This window comes from Ixodes scapularis, unplaced genomic scaffold (assembly GCF_016920785.2).
Source record: "Ixodes scapularis isolate PalLabHiFi unplaced genomic scaffold, ASM1692078v2 PGA_scaffold0__279_contigs__length_252992795, whole genome shotgun sequence".
In the NCBI taxonomy this organism is placed as follows: domain Eukaryota; kingdom Metazoa; phylum Arthropoda; class Arachnida; order Ixodida; family Ixodidae; genus Ixodes; species Ixodes scapularis.
This window is the reverse complement of record NW_024609835.1, coordinates 125777218-125790240: the sequence shown is the minus strand read 5'-3', so window position 1 is coordinate 125790240 and position 13023 is coordinate 125777218. Positions and strand designations below refer to the sequence as shown.

The 13023-nt window shown below is 44.7% G+C and overlaps 1 protein-coding gene across 1 annotated transcript in view; it reads left to right on the top strand.

The window, feature by feature from the left end:
• LOC8037074 (zinc finger protein 425) overlaps positions 1–13023 on the top strand; it is a 51302-nt gene that overhangs the window by 22092 nt on the left and 16187 nt on the right. Inside the window, exon 7 of the mRNA XM_040217844.3 lies at positions 692–803. Within this exon, the coding sequence (XP_040073778.1) occupies positions 692–803 (112 nt within the window). The remainder of the gene's footprint in view (positions 1–691; positions 804–13023) is intronic.

Genomic DNA, 13023 nt, shown 5'->3' with positions numbered 1-13023 from the left:
ACGTCGATTTCGTCACTATTCTTGCCCTGGACTAGCACCGTAATCACAAAGTCACTAAACGCTTCTGCTTGATTAAGAGACACTGCATTCGGTGCAGAATTTAGTTTTGGTCCTGCTCTGGACAGTGCCTTTAAAACAAAACCGGAGGAGAAAAAGAAAGAAGCCCCATGGCCAAATATAGTATGGAGACTATATCTTACTACCACTTGCATAAAAACAAGATGTATTTTCACCCACAAGATTGTATTTAATTACAATTGTATTTGAAATATCCACATTTTAGTATTTAAATACACACATGAAATACATTATCCAATTTGTAATTAAATACAAATGCAAAATACACAAAGTATTTAAAATACGTATTTCAAATACTTGTATTTGAAATACTGCCCATCCCTGGTCCTAGATATGAACATACTTGGCAAGTCTCCCAAATTACCTGTGCAATGTACAGATTTTGACTATTTTGTATGGCTGTACGATTGACAGGAAAACATCTTTGGTAAAGACGTTTCCTATTGCTTTTAGTGTGAAGCCATTCTTTTTTGCAATGGCCTTGCAGGGATTTTTGCGAATGATTTACTGATCCACGCGGCTGTGCGACGGCAGCAGAAGGGCGTCATATTATGACACCTAAGGTGAGATACGGTGACACATAGGCCAGTAATTATTTCTGCTTTCCTCTCAGTTTCATGCCGGGGGGTCCCAAGTAAGCCCAGTGGTGCCCAAGGCTCCCCCTACAAACAGCAACCACACCCATCCTGCTACGCGAGGCCGCCCGAAGACACCCACTCAAACCTGTGAGTGACGTCAAGGACAGTTTGTGCTCTTTTTACCGTATAAACTCATGTAAGGGCTGCACTATTTTTTCCCGATTTGAGGGCAAATTTTCAAGGTGCGGCCCATACACGGACAAAAAAAAAAAATCTGTATCCACATTTTGAAATGAACGTACATGAGCGCGCTCGACTGCACTGGTCGAAAACGCCTTCACTCCAGAATCCGGACTGAATCGTCAGTCGAATTTAATTAGTTTACATATTGCGCAATTCGCATCTTTTTTTTTTTTTCTTTTGTACTTGATAGCATGCGCGGCAACTTTCAACTTGAATCCCGTATGACTGTTGAAATGGTTCTTGCCCATAGCTCTGGTTGCGCGAAAAGGCAGACAAATCACGACGCTTTGACACGAATCGAAGAACAAAAGAAAACCTCCCCAGAGTGTACAGTGGCATTCAGAAACCTGAGTGCACGCGCGAGCCGAGCCCGCTGAATCCCCATTCCTCGCGCTTGCCACGGAAGCTGACATATCCTTTATCTTTTCTCAATGTCTTCCGGCCGCAACTTAAACACATCTCGACGGCGCGGCCGACCACGATCGAGGTCGGCAGCCATTGTGCCATATGGTGATACAGGTGAGTGGAGAGCAAATATTGGGGATGCGGAGACATGCCGCTACATGTTCGGGCAGTGGCTAGCGCCACCTAGCGATTAGTATTCATAGAAACTTTCTTGCATTACAGTCGGCGCGCCTCAAAAACAAGGGGTTGCGGCGCATATACAAATAATTTCTCTAATTTTTTTTTTTTGCAATATTTTGTCCTAAATACGGTGGTGCGGCCCTTGCACGGGTGTGGCCCTTACTCGCGATTATACGGTAGTTGGGGGCTTGGCGGTGCAACTTGCTTTCTCGTAAAAATTTAAATAGGCTTAGTCTTTTGTGCCCAGGCACTATTAAAAAGACACTGACAGGGTACTTATGCTCGCTAAGGTCGGCTCAAAATTTGTTTTCTTTCCGACCGAAAACCGCCGATCGAGAACTGGCCGGTTTGAGCTGTGCTCATTCTTTCCTTTGTGGTCACATGCCTCTTTGGGTTATACACAAAGACCAAATATAATCAGTCGTGGGTCATCGAAGGCACACACTCAATATTATAAAAATAGAAAACAATGATACCCATTTTTTGTGGACTTTAAAAACTGCAAATACGTTGATTGAATGAAAAAATGTTACGCAGGGAAACGGAAGCACTCTGTGCATTCTCTGCGTAATTCTCAATATAGCGTCATATTGCTCGAAGGTTTGGACGGCTGAACGAAGTGGACTAAGTAATGGCAGCGGATGACGGGTATGGGACCTCTATTTCAGAACTGTTGTTCCTGGTACCATTGAATTTCTAGCTTTGAAAGAGAAATCAGTTACCGATCCAACCCATTAAGATTTATTCCATGTGTCACGCCCGACCACCGTGCTGATTTGCACAAAGGTGTTGCCGAGTCGTCTCTTCTTTTGGCTGAAGACATTGCTCGTCTTACTGACACGAATTGGTGAGAGCTTAAAAAACGTGCAAACGTGTTTCCGGTGTGAAAACATCAAGCACTTTGTGCTTGATGTTTTCACACCGGAAAAGCACAAACTGGAAAAATAAAGAAAACAAAAAAACAAAAAAAAAAAGAAAAGAAGAGAAAACAAAGTTGGGCGTAGCTACGTGACTTCCGGCAGCTTTCTCCTCCTCTACATTTCTTCTTTTTCCCCAGTTCAGCTTCAGTTTTGGTTTCGAGCAGTTGCGTTTTTTGTTTTTACAGCGGAGCTGTTAAGGGCTAGGTTCCCCAGGATCGTGTCCGTGTATGTCGACACAAACCTACCTGGACAGCTACCGCCATCTATAAGCGACGGTGGCAAGCACACAACCAGTATGGTTTCCGCCGTCGCTCGTAGATGGCGGCAACCTTTCCAGCTATAATAGAAGAATGGATATTTGGTGGGAATTCATCGTAGGAAACAGTGCGAAAAACAGACGACGACGAAGAAGAAGCACACAGTGTATCGAGTACAGCTCCGCTGGTCTTCCTTCTTCACGAGAGTGGAAAGGCTGAACAATTTTATTAAGAATATATGTGATGCTGTAGCAAAATATTGATTGGGTAATCTTCTGACACCATATTAAATCGCCTGGCAAAAAAATTTAACAATAGTTTTGGGGTGTGTCAGTGTTTTTTTAAAGGGGCGGTGCAACAATTTTCAGACTTTGGCCAAATAACTGTGGAAATTAATCTGCGTCACCTATGGAACGAAAAGCAGAAAACCATATTTTTTTGCAAGCGCTAGTTCTTGTTTAAAAAAAAAAATGAAACAAATCGAAGGTCTAAGTGCCTCTCTACTCTCCACGTTGACTTTCGAGTGACATACCGTATTTATTCGAATATAGGTCGACCTTTTTTTTTCGGAAATGTTGTCAAAAATTGAGGGTCGACCTATAATCGTGACCAAAGAATTTCGACCTAATTCGCCGACCAAAATTTGAAACCCTACCGAAGGTATGAAGCTATCAATCACCTAGCCGGCGTTGCGGTAGAGCCGCGCGGCTTCTTGTTTCAAAAAGCTTTTGATGCACAAAAACAACCGAACAGCAGCAGCCGACAGCCCGCGGCCGCCGGCTAGGGCTCTCGCGCACATTCCTCGGGCTTCGGTTTCGCCATCACGCCTGTAGCGTTCCCCCTGCTGGGCAAGGGGGAAGGGGAGGGAGAGGAACGCGATGCGCCGTGCACTTTGCCCTCCATTCCTCTCTTCCTCGCAAACGCGCAAAAAAAAAAAAAAAAAAAAAAAAACAGAGGTACTTTAGTTTTTTTTTTTTTTTTTCTTTTTCCGGCGGGTCGCGTGTTGCTCACGGGGCTCGCAGCTTTGCTCGTGTCTTAGTATTTGTTCTTTCGTCGCTCGCCCGTCTCCACCTTCTTTCGTTTCTTCTTGTCGTCATTTTACAACGGTGTTAGTGAGGTATTGTTGCCAATTTGCGAGGATGTCTACCAAGCTGACGAAGCTTCGGACAACGATATGTGCGGAAGTTCTGACGATGAATAAGTTTTTGACATCGCCCTGTGATTTAGCTGAGAGTGCTGTAAATAAGGGTTTGTTTCTTTTGCCCTAACTTTCCCCTGTTGCTTAAAAGAAAAGAAAGGTCGACCTATAATTGAATTATTTCTTTTTATTCTCGGTGGGCTCAATAAATAGGGGTCGACCTATCTTCGTGGTCGACCTATTTTCGGGTAAATACGGTACTCTCGGGGAATCATGTGGTTTCCCCTTGGGATCTCTCTCTTCAGAGACCCCAGCCGCTTCCTTCGCGATTATTGACTTTTAAAGGATTAGCATTGTCGAAGGTCGCATTGAGCGATCGACACAAAGGACGGGTAGCCACGGGGCCGATGGCGAGTGTAGCAGCGGAGGGGGAGAGGTTTTCTTGAATTCCGCGTATCCCCCAGAGACGCTGTCATTTTAGTTCCCGTAATCGCGACAGGCGGCTGCAGATCGGCAAATAATTTGTTATTTGCATAGCGATTTTTCGGGGAAAGGTGGTGCGTTTTTGGTCACTTAGGCTTGCATAAACAATATAAAAAATGCAAACTGCCAATTAATTCAACATCAAAATTGTTGCGCTGCCCCTTTAAAGAACACATGCAAAGGAAGAAAAAAAACAATATTTTTTTAGACCGCTTGAATGGGAAAAGGAAGTTATAAAACAAATTTACAACGAACAAGAAAACATTTAAGAGCTATATTTATGGCACGAAACAACTTTGTAGTTGGCCGCTATTTATCACGTGGTGCTTGCGCTCTTTTGAAAGCTTCCTATGGTCTCTAAAAGTAACTTATTCATCTTCGTTAAAAGTGCTACAAAAAATTAAGATTACCCTTTCCATGGTCACTGACGTACCTCTACGTCAGCGCAGTAGCGTCCCGCATGGATGTACGTCCGCGACTGCTGATTAAAAAATTCCCGCTTCTGCTTGAACGGGCGCGTTCGCGGGGACGTGCTGCTATCTGGTAGGTTTGTAGGGAACTATGGTCGTATTTGTTTTGGCGCGGCTTTTTGAAATCGTGAATCTAGACGCTCTCTGCAAGTGCTTCTTACAAGATGATTGCTGTGCGTGGTGACTGCTCCGGAGGTAGCATAGCGGATATTGGAGCAATGGCTCTTCGGGATTGGACCGGTGGCTCTCGGACTCCGAGTCGGATGACAGTTCAACATCCTACAAACAACTGGAAACCAGCTCGTAGTCGGAGCCGGAATCCGACACACAGCCGTACCGTCTGCTAGACTTTCTTGGAAGCGAGTGCGTCTAAGTTTTAGTCGTCGGGTGCGTCTAAGTTTTTTTGTTCAGCCTCCAGCGAGCATGCCACAGATGTTTTGAAGTGTGTGTAGTATTATTTTAAGTCTTACATTTTTTATGCGACAGTAAACTAGTGTATTCCCTTTGCTATCGCACCAAGTAAAAAAAAAAATGACCATGAAAGGGTTAAGAAGTAACTTTTAGAGCCCGAAGGAAGCTCCTGAAAGAGCGAAAGCACCCCATAATAGACCTGTGCGCCGGTCAGAAATTGATGGCGGCGGCGCGCCGGTGTGTTTTCTTCCGGCTGTGGCGCCAGCGGCGTGGAGAAACGCGTTTAAATGGCAGCGCACCACAGTCGGCAAGTGGCGGTGGCGTGACTTTGCGGCGGTGCACAGATCTTCCACGTGACCAGCAGCGGCTCCTGCAGGTGCCAGCACACAGATTCGTTTTGTGCTGTAAATAGAGCTCTAAATTTTTTTCCCTTCATTGAAAATTTGTTTTATGACATTTTTTTTCCAAAGATGCTTTTTTTCTTTTGCATGTGTCTCAATTCCAAAGATTTTGGGATAATGAGTGATTTTACATTAAAAAGCCCTAGTAAAAGGCACTACAGCCAAACCCGACTATATCGAACCGTTTACATCGAACTATCCCTTATATTGAACAATGTTTGCGCACAGTAATGTTACAGTGATAATATATAGCAAAAACAGGCCGCATCTCCACGTGGTAAATGATGTCGATTGGGGCGAAGCTCTGGTGGTGCTGATGATACTGATTTTATTGTTCATAGGTAGTGCTGATGGTGCTGATTTTTTTTTTATTGCTCAAAGGTAGTGCTAAGTTCCGGGTTGCGTTTCGACTTCATTATTGCTGCTTTATGGTCGGTGAAATGCAGAGCCAGTGGTTCTTCTAGCGGATCAGTTTGGATCCGCTAAAAGCCGTGGGAACGCATCTCCACCGCTAAAGTCAACGGTCGATGTCAGAAAGAGAATGTGTGGTATGGATCGTGGTTATATACGCAGTTGAGCATTTGACCGCAGCGCCCTCTCGTCTATAAACGTTGAGCCAATGCATGCAAAGTTTAATGCGATAATATACGCATTTGACCGCAGCGCCCTCTCCTGTATAGACGTTGAGTGGCTACATCGACCAGAAATAGCAACCGCTACGGATATATCGAACCTCCAAGAGCGTTGTTTTGCTCTGCAAGCCGGCTTTCCCCCAACGCGAGTGGCCGCATTGGAGGAAATCCAGCTTGCAGAGCACGCTGGCTTTTCTTTTTTTCCGGGCGGCCGTGTCCACCGTCCGCCCAGAAAAAAAAAAGAAGAAAAACTCTTTCGCAGAGGGAGCGAGAAAAGGGTGCTCTGTGCTCCCTCTCCCCGCTCCGTCCGCAAAAGGGAATAATATTTTTTCTTCCGGGCGGTTCATGCGGCCGCCCGGAAGAAAAAAAAGCCAGCTTGCCCTGGTAGCTGGCCTTCCCCAATGCAGCAGCCTGCCTTAGGGGAAAGTCAACTTGCAGAGCAAAACGGCGCTCTGCAGGAGAAGGTGCTCCTGCTCAAACATGCTCTCGGCATAATTCGGTGCTAATGCGCGAATATAGAAGGCAGCAGCCTCAGTATTTTGGAGTCCTTTGATAGCGTAGAAAAATATTGTTATCACTGATGCAATGAAGAAAAAGCAGCAGAAGACGCAAGACTATTTCATTGTGTAATGTGTCAGCAGAAAATGGATTTTTGAGAGCCAAATTCATTTAAACTTTTTTATTGAATTACCCTCTATATCAAACTAGTAGACGTTTTTTTGCGAGTTTGATATATACAGTACAATCTCAATAAACGGAGCATGAAGGGACTGGGAAAGTCTGTTCCATTTATCAGGAGTTTAATTTACTGAGAGTATAGAATGTACGTACGCTAAAAATGTTAAATTCCAGCTTAAATGCTGTTTCCATAAGTGCACAATTTGTAATCACCAGCTAATGAATGTAGAAGGCAAAATAATGGCAAAAACACCAAATTGCTGCTTTTTTTTATATTCACACAAGCTGTGTAAAAAACGTTGAACCAATATTTATGTTATCCATTTCCCTCTTTCCCTGCTCTCTCCCTGCTCTCTCCAGGGTGTCTTTAAAACAATCACTCACTGGGTGGAGAAAAACGAGACATGCATGAGATCTAGCAACCTCTTCTTTTCTCTCTTTGTCGGGAAGAATCCTTCTCAGGCTACTTTTGGAAATGGATGCTTCGTTGCAAGTGCGGTTTTCGTGAAGCAACCACTATTGATCCTTTTTTCTAATTTGAGCGCATGGTGTTGTCGGTCCAGTGCCACCATTGCAGAGACTAGGCCACTAGGCCTAAGATGCCAGCGGAAGCCCTGTTGAGCCAAGCCTACCCAACACAGCCACCTATGCGTAAAAAAGGAGAAAAAGAAATGCAAACATACTAATTTTTGGCAATAAAGCTAATAAATAAGCAAAACATTTTTTATACTGCTTTATTATTCGGAGTTCTTTTTCTTTTCTGCAATACCAAAGAATATTTGTCGGCGACATAGTTTCGTTTTCAGTTCCGTTTACCCGGAGGCGCGAGAATTTGAGTTCCGATTAACGGGAATATTTTTACATTTCATGAATACAAAACCAAACAACTTTGAGATAGTTGTTTCGTTTAAGCGACAATTCCGTTTAAGTGATTTCCATTTCACGAGATTCTACTGTAAACGGATTTGACTCTATGTCATTTGCTTCGCGAAAAATAGGATATACATTTTTAAATCTAATTTTAAACATGAGAAGATATCGAAACCAAAACTTTGTCTCTGTCTGACAACATTGGCCTTGGGCCGTCAAGAACATGGCTATCACGTGGAACAAGATGTCATGTGATCCTCTACGCAACGACTGGCGGGATTCGAGTGGGCGTGTGCCAAGCACATCCGCACCGCACTCTTTACCACGTTTTGGTGTCTACGATACTCAACGAGGTCTGCACAACTGCGGTATAAGTCTGCGCAAGTAGTGTTTGTGGTGTGGACAAAACTTGGAGAGACAGTAACCACAAACTGTGAGACGACGATGGTGGTTGTGACACGGGAGACGGCGGTAATGGCAGGACCACGGCAGGGTGGCCGGACGGCTCCCCAGAAGGGCACTGCGCAGGCGCCCCAAGAGGAAACGTTGCTGACGTCGCCCATTACTCTTGCCCAGAGAAGTAAAGACAATCAAAAGTGGACGATAGCGCTGACAATTAGCGCAATGTTGGCTACGCCCACGCCGTAGCCTTGACTGCGCTGTTGGTAGCGCCTCAATTCGCCCGCTACAGTCAGCAGATTTCGACACCTTGGCGAGTTGCAAAGTTTGCCGGACCGTTTAGGAAACATTTAGACAGAACAAGGTTGTAATATTTGACGTGTGGTCTTCCTAGGTGATACTGAAGAGGACTACATTGTATTTTTAAAAACAAATGAAGTGGAGTTGCCCTTTAAGTGACATCAGTACAAAACATTGGGCGTGAAGAGAACAACAAGCTCTCCACACTAAGGTCCCCAAAATCCCATTACATGTGCCAGACGGGTTCTTGAGCATACCTCTTTTCTTGTTACTAAAACAGAGAAACTTCATTGAAGTAAAGTGCACAAAAATACTTTTAAAATATGGCATAGTGCAAAAGGCTGCTGTGCTAGTCTTTTATTCAGTTACGACCAATTTCACTAAATTATGCACAGAATAATTCTAGTTGTTGGATCTATGCCAAGCTTTTGGGAACAGACTAGCAGGTTGTAGTGGTCCCATGCTCGCCATTCTGTTTTAAGCTTCGTGGCCTTTTTTTGGTCTTATTTCCACTAATGTAGTTTCCACACTTATTTTTTAATCTTTTTCAAATGCAGTGCAACCCCGACTTTGCGTCCCCAGTTTATGCGATTTTCCACATTTTACAGGCGAACTCTCGGTGGCATCGGTGCGTTAGAGGGATACTGAATCAAAATTTGAGACACATGCAAACCGTTCAGAAATGAGCCGAATAGGACCCATAGCACCTGTAAATGATAATTACACTCGTGTATTTTAAGCAGATGGCTATATGTTTCATTCTTAACCCCTTAGGTGCCACACTAAAAAAAAAAAAAAAAGCCTAAAAATGCCATATATTTTTATTAAGGAGTTTTAGTCCTCTAGTATAACAGATAAAATTTTAAAAGTTTATTAGGCAAAAATCAGCGGTGGCGAAAAAAAAGGCGCCAATTAAAACAAGTGCTGCCATCTATGACCAGCGCCGCAAACTACTTGGCCGAGCCTAGCTCTTCCGTGGTTTTGATGGGCTACCAGAAAATCCACTGGACGAGCTGAGGTCGTCCATGGCATTTATAACCAGAAAGTGGCCGACGAGCTCAGCTCGTCCAAGGCACTTAAAGGGTTAATGCCAGATTTTGGCGAGCGCTTCAAAATCGGGCACTGGAGAGCGCGATGCATCTCGGTATGTTCGTTGCACCAGGTTGCATCCGTGACGTCATCAGTTCTCTCGGGGCCAAGCGTACCGTAGTAATGAGCTTTGCCACTCGGTGGCATCAGTGCTTTGCAGCGTTGCTTCGTCGAGGTACCCTAGGACCGAACGACTGTATGACTACACCATCTTCACCACAAAGCGAGCACTCTACCGCAAAGGGAGTAGGGTGCTCGCTTTGTATGCTACCTGCGGTTGTGTGTAGGATAGAATGCTCCGTGATACAAAGACTATCACTATGATGACGACATCAGTGAGCTACGCCAATGCTGGCTCGCTTGTAGCAAGATCGCAGTCAAGCAATATTTTTGGGGTCCGTGAAGCCCTCACCTCAACCCTCAGATGCCCCCCCCCCCCCTCCCTCCCCCCCTCCCTCCCTCCCTCCCTCCCTCCCTCCACTCTAGAAAAAAAAAGTTTTTTTTGTTTACCGTGGCTAGGCGGTGCAAGCTATCGCCTGCTGTAAAAGGTACAGCCATCTATCTATCCATTCATCTTTTTAGTTCATGCTTCTCATTTCTCCTGTCTATAACAGGAAAGGATTCCCTTTTCATTCTGCAGTTAGTTTTCCTCTTTTGTACTCCCTCTTCCCCTTCCCCCTGGCATGGGGTCCCCCCTCACTTTGGCAGTCCCCAAGGGGTCCCCACACATCCATGCTTGAGAACCACTGGGTGAAGCTATGCTGTTGCTTGGTCCAGGTACAGTGAAACCTGGATATAACGAAATTGATAAAAGTTTGCAATAATTCGTTATATGGAGGATTTCGTTGCATGCAGTTTTCGTGGAAAAACTCGTCAAGGACACGTGGAAAGAAAGCGAAAATTAAAAATCCACATGGACAAACTCACCACGTCATTTATTTAGTGGAAAAGAAGTCTGTAAGCTTGCCTTGTGTCTTTCGCGCGAGCGAAGGCAGCACGCAGCGCAACCTTAAAGGACGCCAAAGCGTTTCGAGCACTGTCGTCGTCCTGGGAGCCGGCGACCCGGCATAATACATCGATGGCATCCAAGACCTCCCTTGCGATAGGCACCAAAGGGTGCTCGCCTTTGGTGGCAATTGGACAAGAATATATCTGCATTTTAGGTACAGTTGCCGACCGATTATTCGGACTTTGCAGGGACCGAAAAAACGTCCGAATAATAGAGCTGTCCGAAAAATCAGCAGATTGAAAAACTTGCCTTTATTACTTCCAAGTGGGCTTAAAAAAGCTGTAAATAGGGCCTTCTTTCAGGTTACGCCTCTGTTTTCGTTCGGCAACTCTCTGTTTGCTTGAGAATCGCTGCCTTCTTTTGTAGCGTTATGGTCGAGTATTTTCTGCGCTTCTTAATGACACATCGCGGCGGCAAAAGAACAGATGGGACAATGACGTCCAAGCCAGCGTTGTGCGAACGAGATAAGAGGCGCGACACCACGAGCACAAAATGGCGACTGGCGACGTGAAGAAACGGGAGAAGCAAAATGATAATAACGATGATGATGATGACATGCAGCTAAATGGAAAAAAAAAGGGCTAGCATAGCGTCACCTAGCGGTAGGACTCGGGAGTACTCAAGTAGCGCCAGTAGCGCTACCAAACCAAGCCAGTCCATTTGCAGCCAACATAGTATTCAAAATGGCTGCTTCTCGATGGTTTTTTTTGCTGATCGCTCGCAGCGATTTTGTCCGAATAATCAAACTTTCTGACTTCAAGTTGTCCGAACCATTTGTCGTGAATATACTCTATTTCTATGGGGTAAGTCACGGTTCCGCCTTTAGGTCCAAAATGTCGAACAAATCCAAATTATTGGAGTCAAAAAAAACAACAAAAAAAACATGGAGATTGCGGCGGAGCGAGTTTGTTAAATCAAGGTTATCCAGTGCGAGCACTTCGTTACATGGAGTTCACGAATACAAGCGCTTTTATGAAGATTGTGTCGGGGAATTGAAAAAGTTAGTTAAATAGAGGATTTCGTTGTATACAGGTTCGTTACATCCAGGTTTAACTGTACTACTTTAGCGGCTTGAAGCTGAGCTAGTTCGTTCATGCTTGTTAAAGTGCCAGCTGAACGTTTTAAGGACACACACACAGAGACAAACAAAAAAGGCAGACACACAACTACTTTAGTGTCTTTGCACTTGACGCCGGCCAAACAACTGTACTCGACGAGCTGAAAGCAATCAAAAACAAACTTACACTCACTGACCAGACGGTCAACGCTCTGTCTGACAGAATGACGCGGATAGAGCAGGAGTTTTCGCATTTTAATTCCATTCGAAATGATCTTGACGAACTCCGCGGTGTCACGGCGACCCTTACTGACAGTTTAGCGACTCTGGCTGAACGCGTAGATGACTCGGAAAATAGATCGCGGCGCTCGAATCTTCTTTTTTTTGGCCTCCCTGACTCTGATAGGGAAACGTGGGCACAGTCGGAACAGAAAATAATAAACCTTTGTTCTCAACATCTTGATATCAACATCATGCCAGACGGCATCGAGCGTGCCCACCGACTAGGTCGATATCGTCCCAATCAGAACCGCCCGATAATTGTAAAATTTGCTCTTCATAAAACCAAAGAACGAATTTTTTCTCAGGGTAAAAAGTTCAAGGACACTAGCTTCGCTGTAAGTGAAGATTTCTCTCCTTCGGTTCAGCGTGCTAGAAGGAATTTGTTAACTTTCGCGCGTAACCAAGCTATGCCCTTTTCCTTACGTTTCAAAACGCTCCTCATTGGACAAAAACGATACTATTTTGATGACGCATCAAACACCGTAAAAGAGTGTCCTTCTTAACTAACCCGATCTTTTCGCCGCGGTCATGAACCCACTCCCCCAAAGCCACTGTCCTTTATTTACACAAATATAAGAAGCGTGATATCTAAACAAGACGAGATATGTAGCCTAATTGCATCTACCGATTGTGACATTATTGCGCTTACTGAAACATGGCTGTCATCATCGGTAACTGATACAGAAATTTTTACGGGCACTTCTGGGTTCAATATATTCCGCAAAGATAGGGAAAGTGGCCGGGGAGGGGGGGTCTTGATTGCGATAAAAGATAGTTTTGTGTGCAACCTAGTAAGCTTGTCTTCACCGTTGGAAATGCTATGGCTTTCTTGCACGGTTCAACACGCTTCGCTCCTTATCGGTGTATGTTACCGACCCCCTCACAGCGATCCATCTTTTCTAATTAACCTCAATGACGCTTTCAATGAATTGTACCTTAAATATCCCAAATCCAGTATTCTGCTTTTCGGTGACTTTAACTACCCCTCTATTGATTGGCCCGCCTTATCCGTTTCGGTCCCTCTTGATACGAGTGAAGCGACTGGTTTCGTTAACCTTTGCTTCAATTTCGATCTCTCGCAGCTTGTAACTAAACCCACACGATCAACCACCCACTCTTCGAACATCCTTGACCTCATCCTTG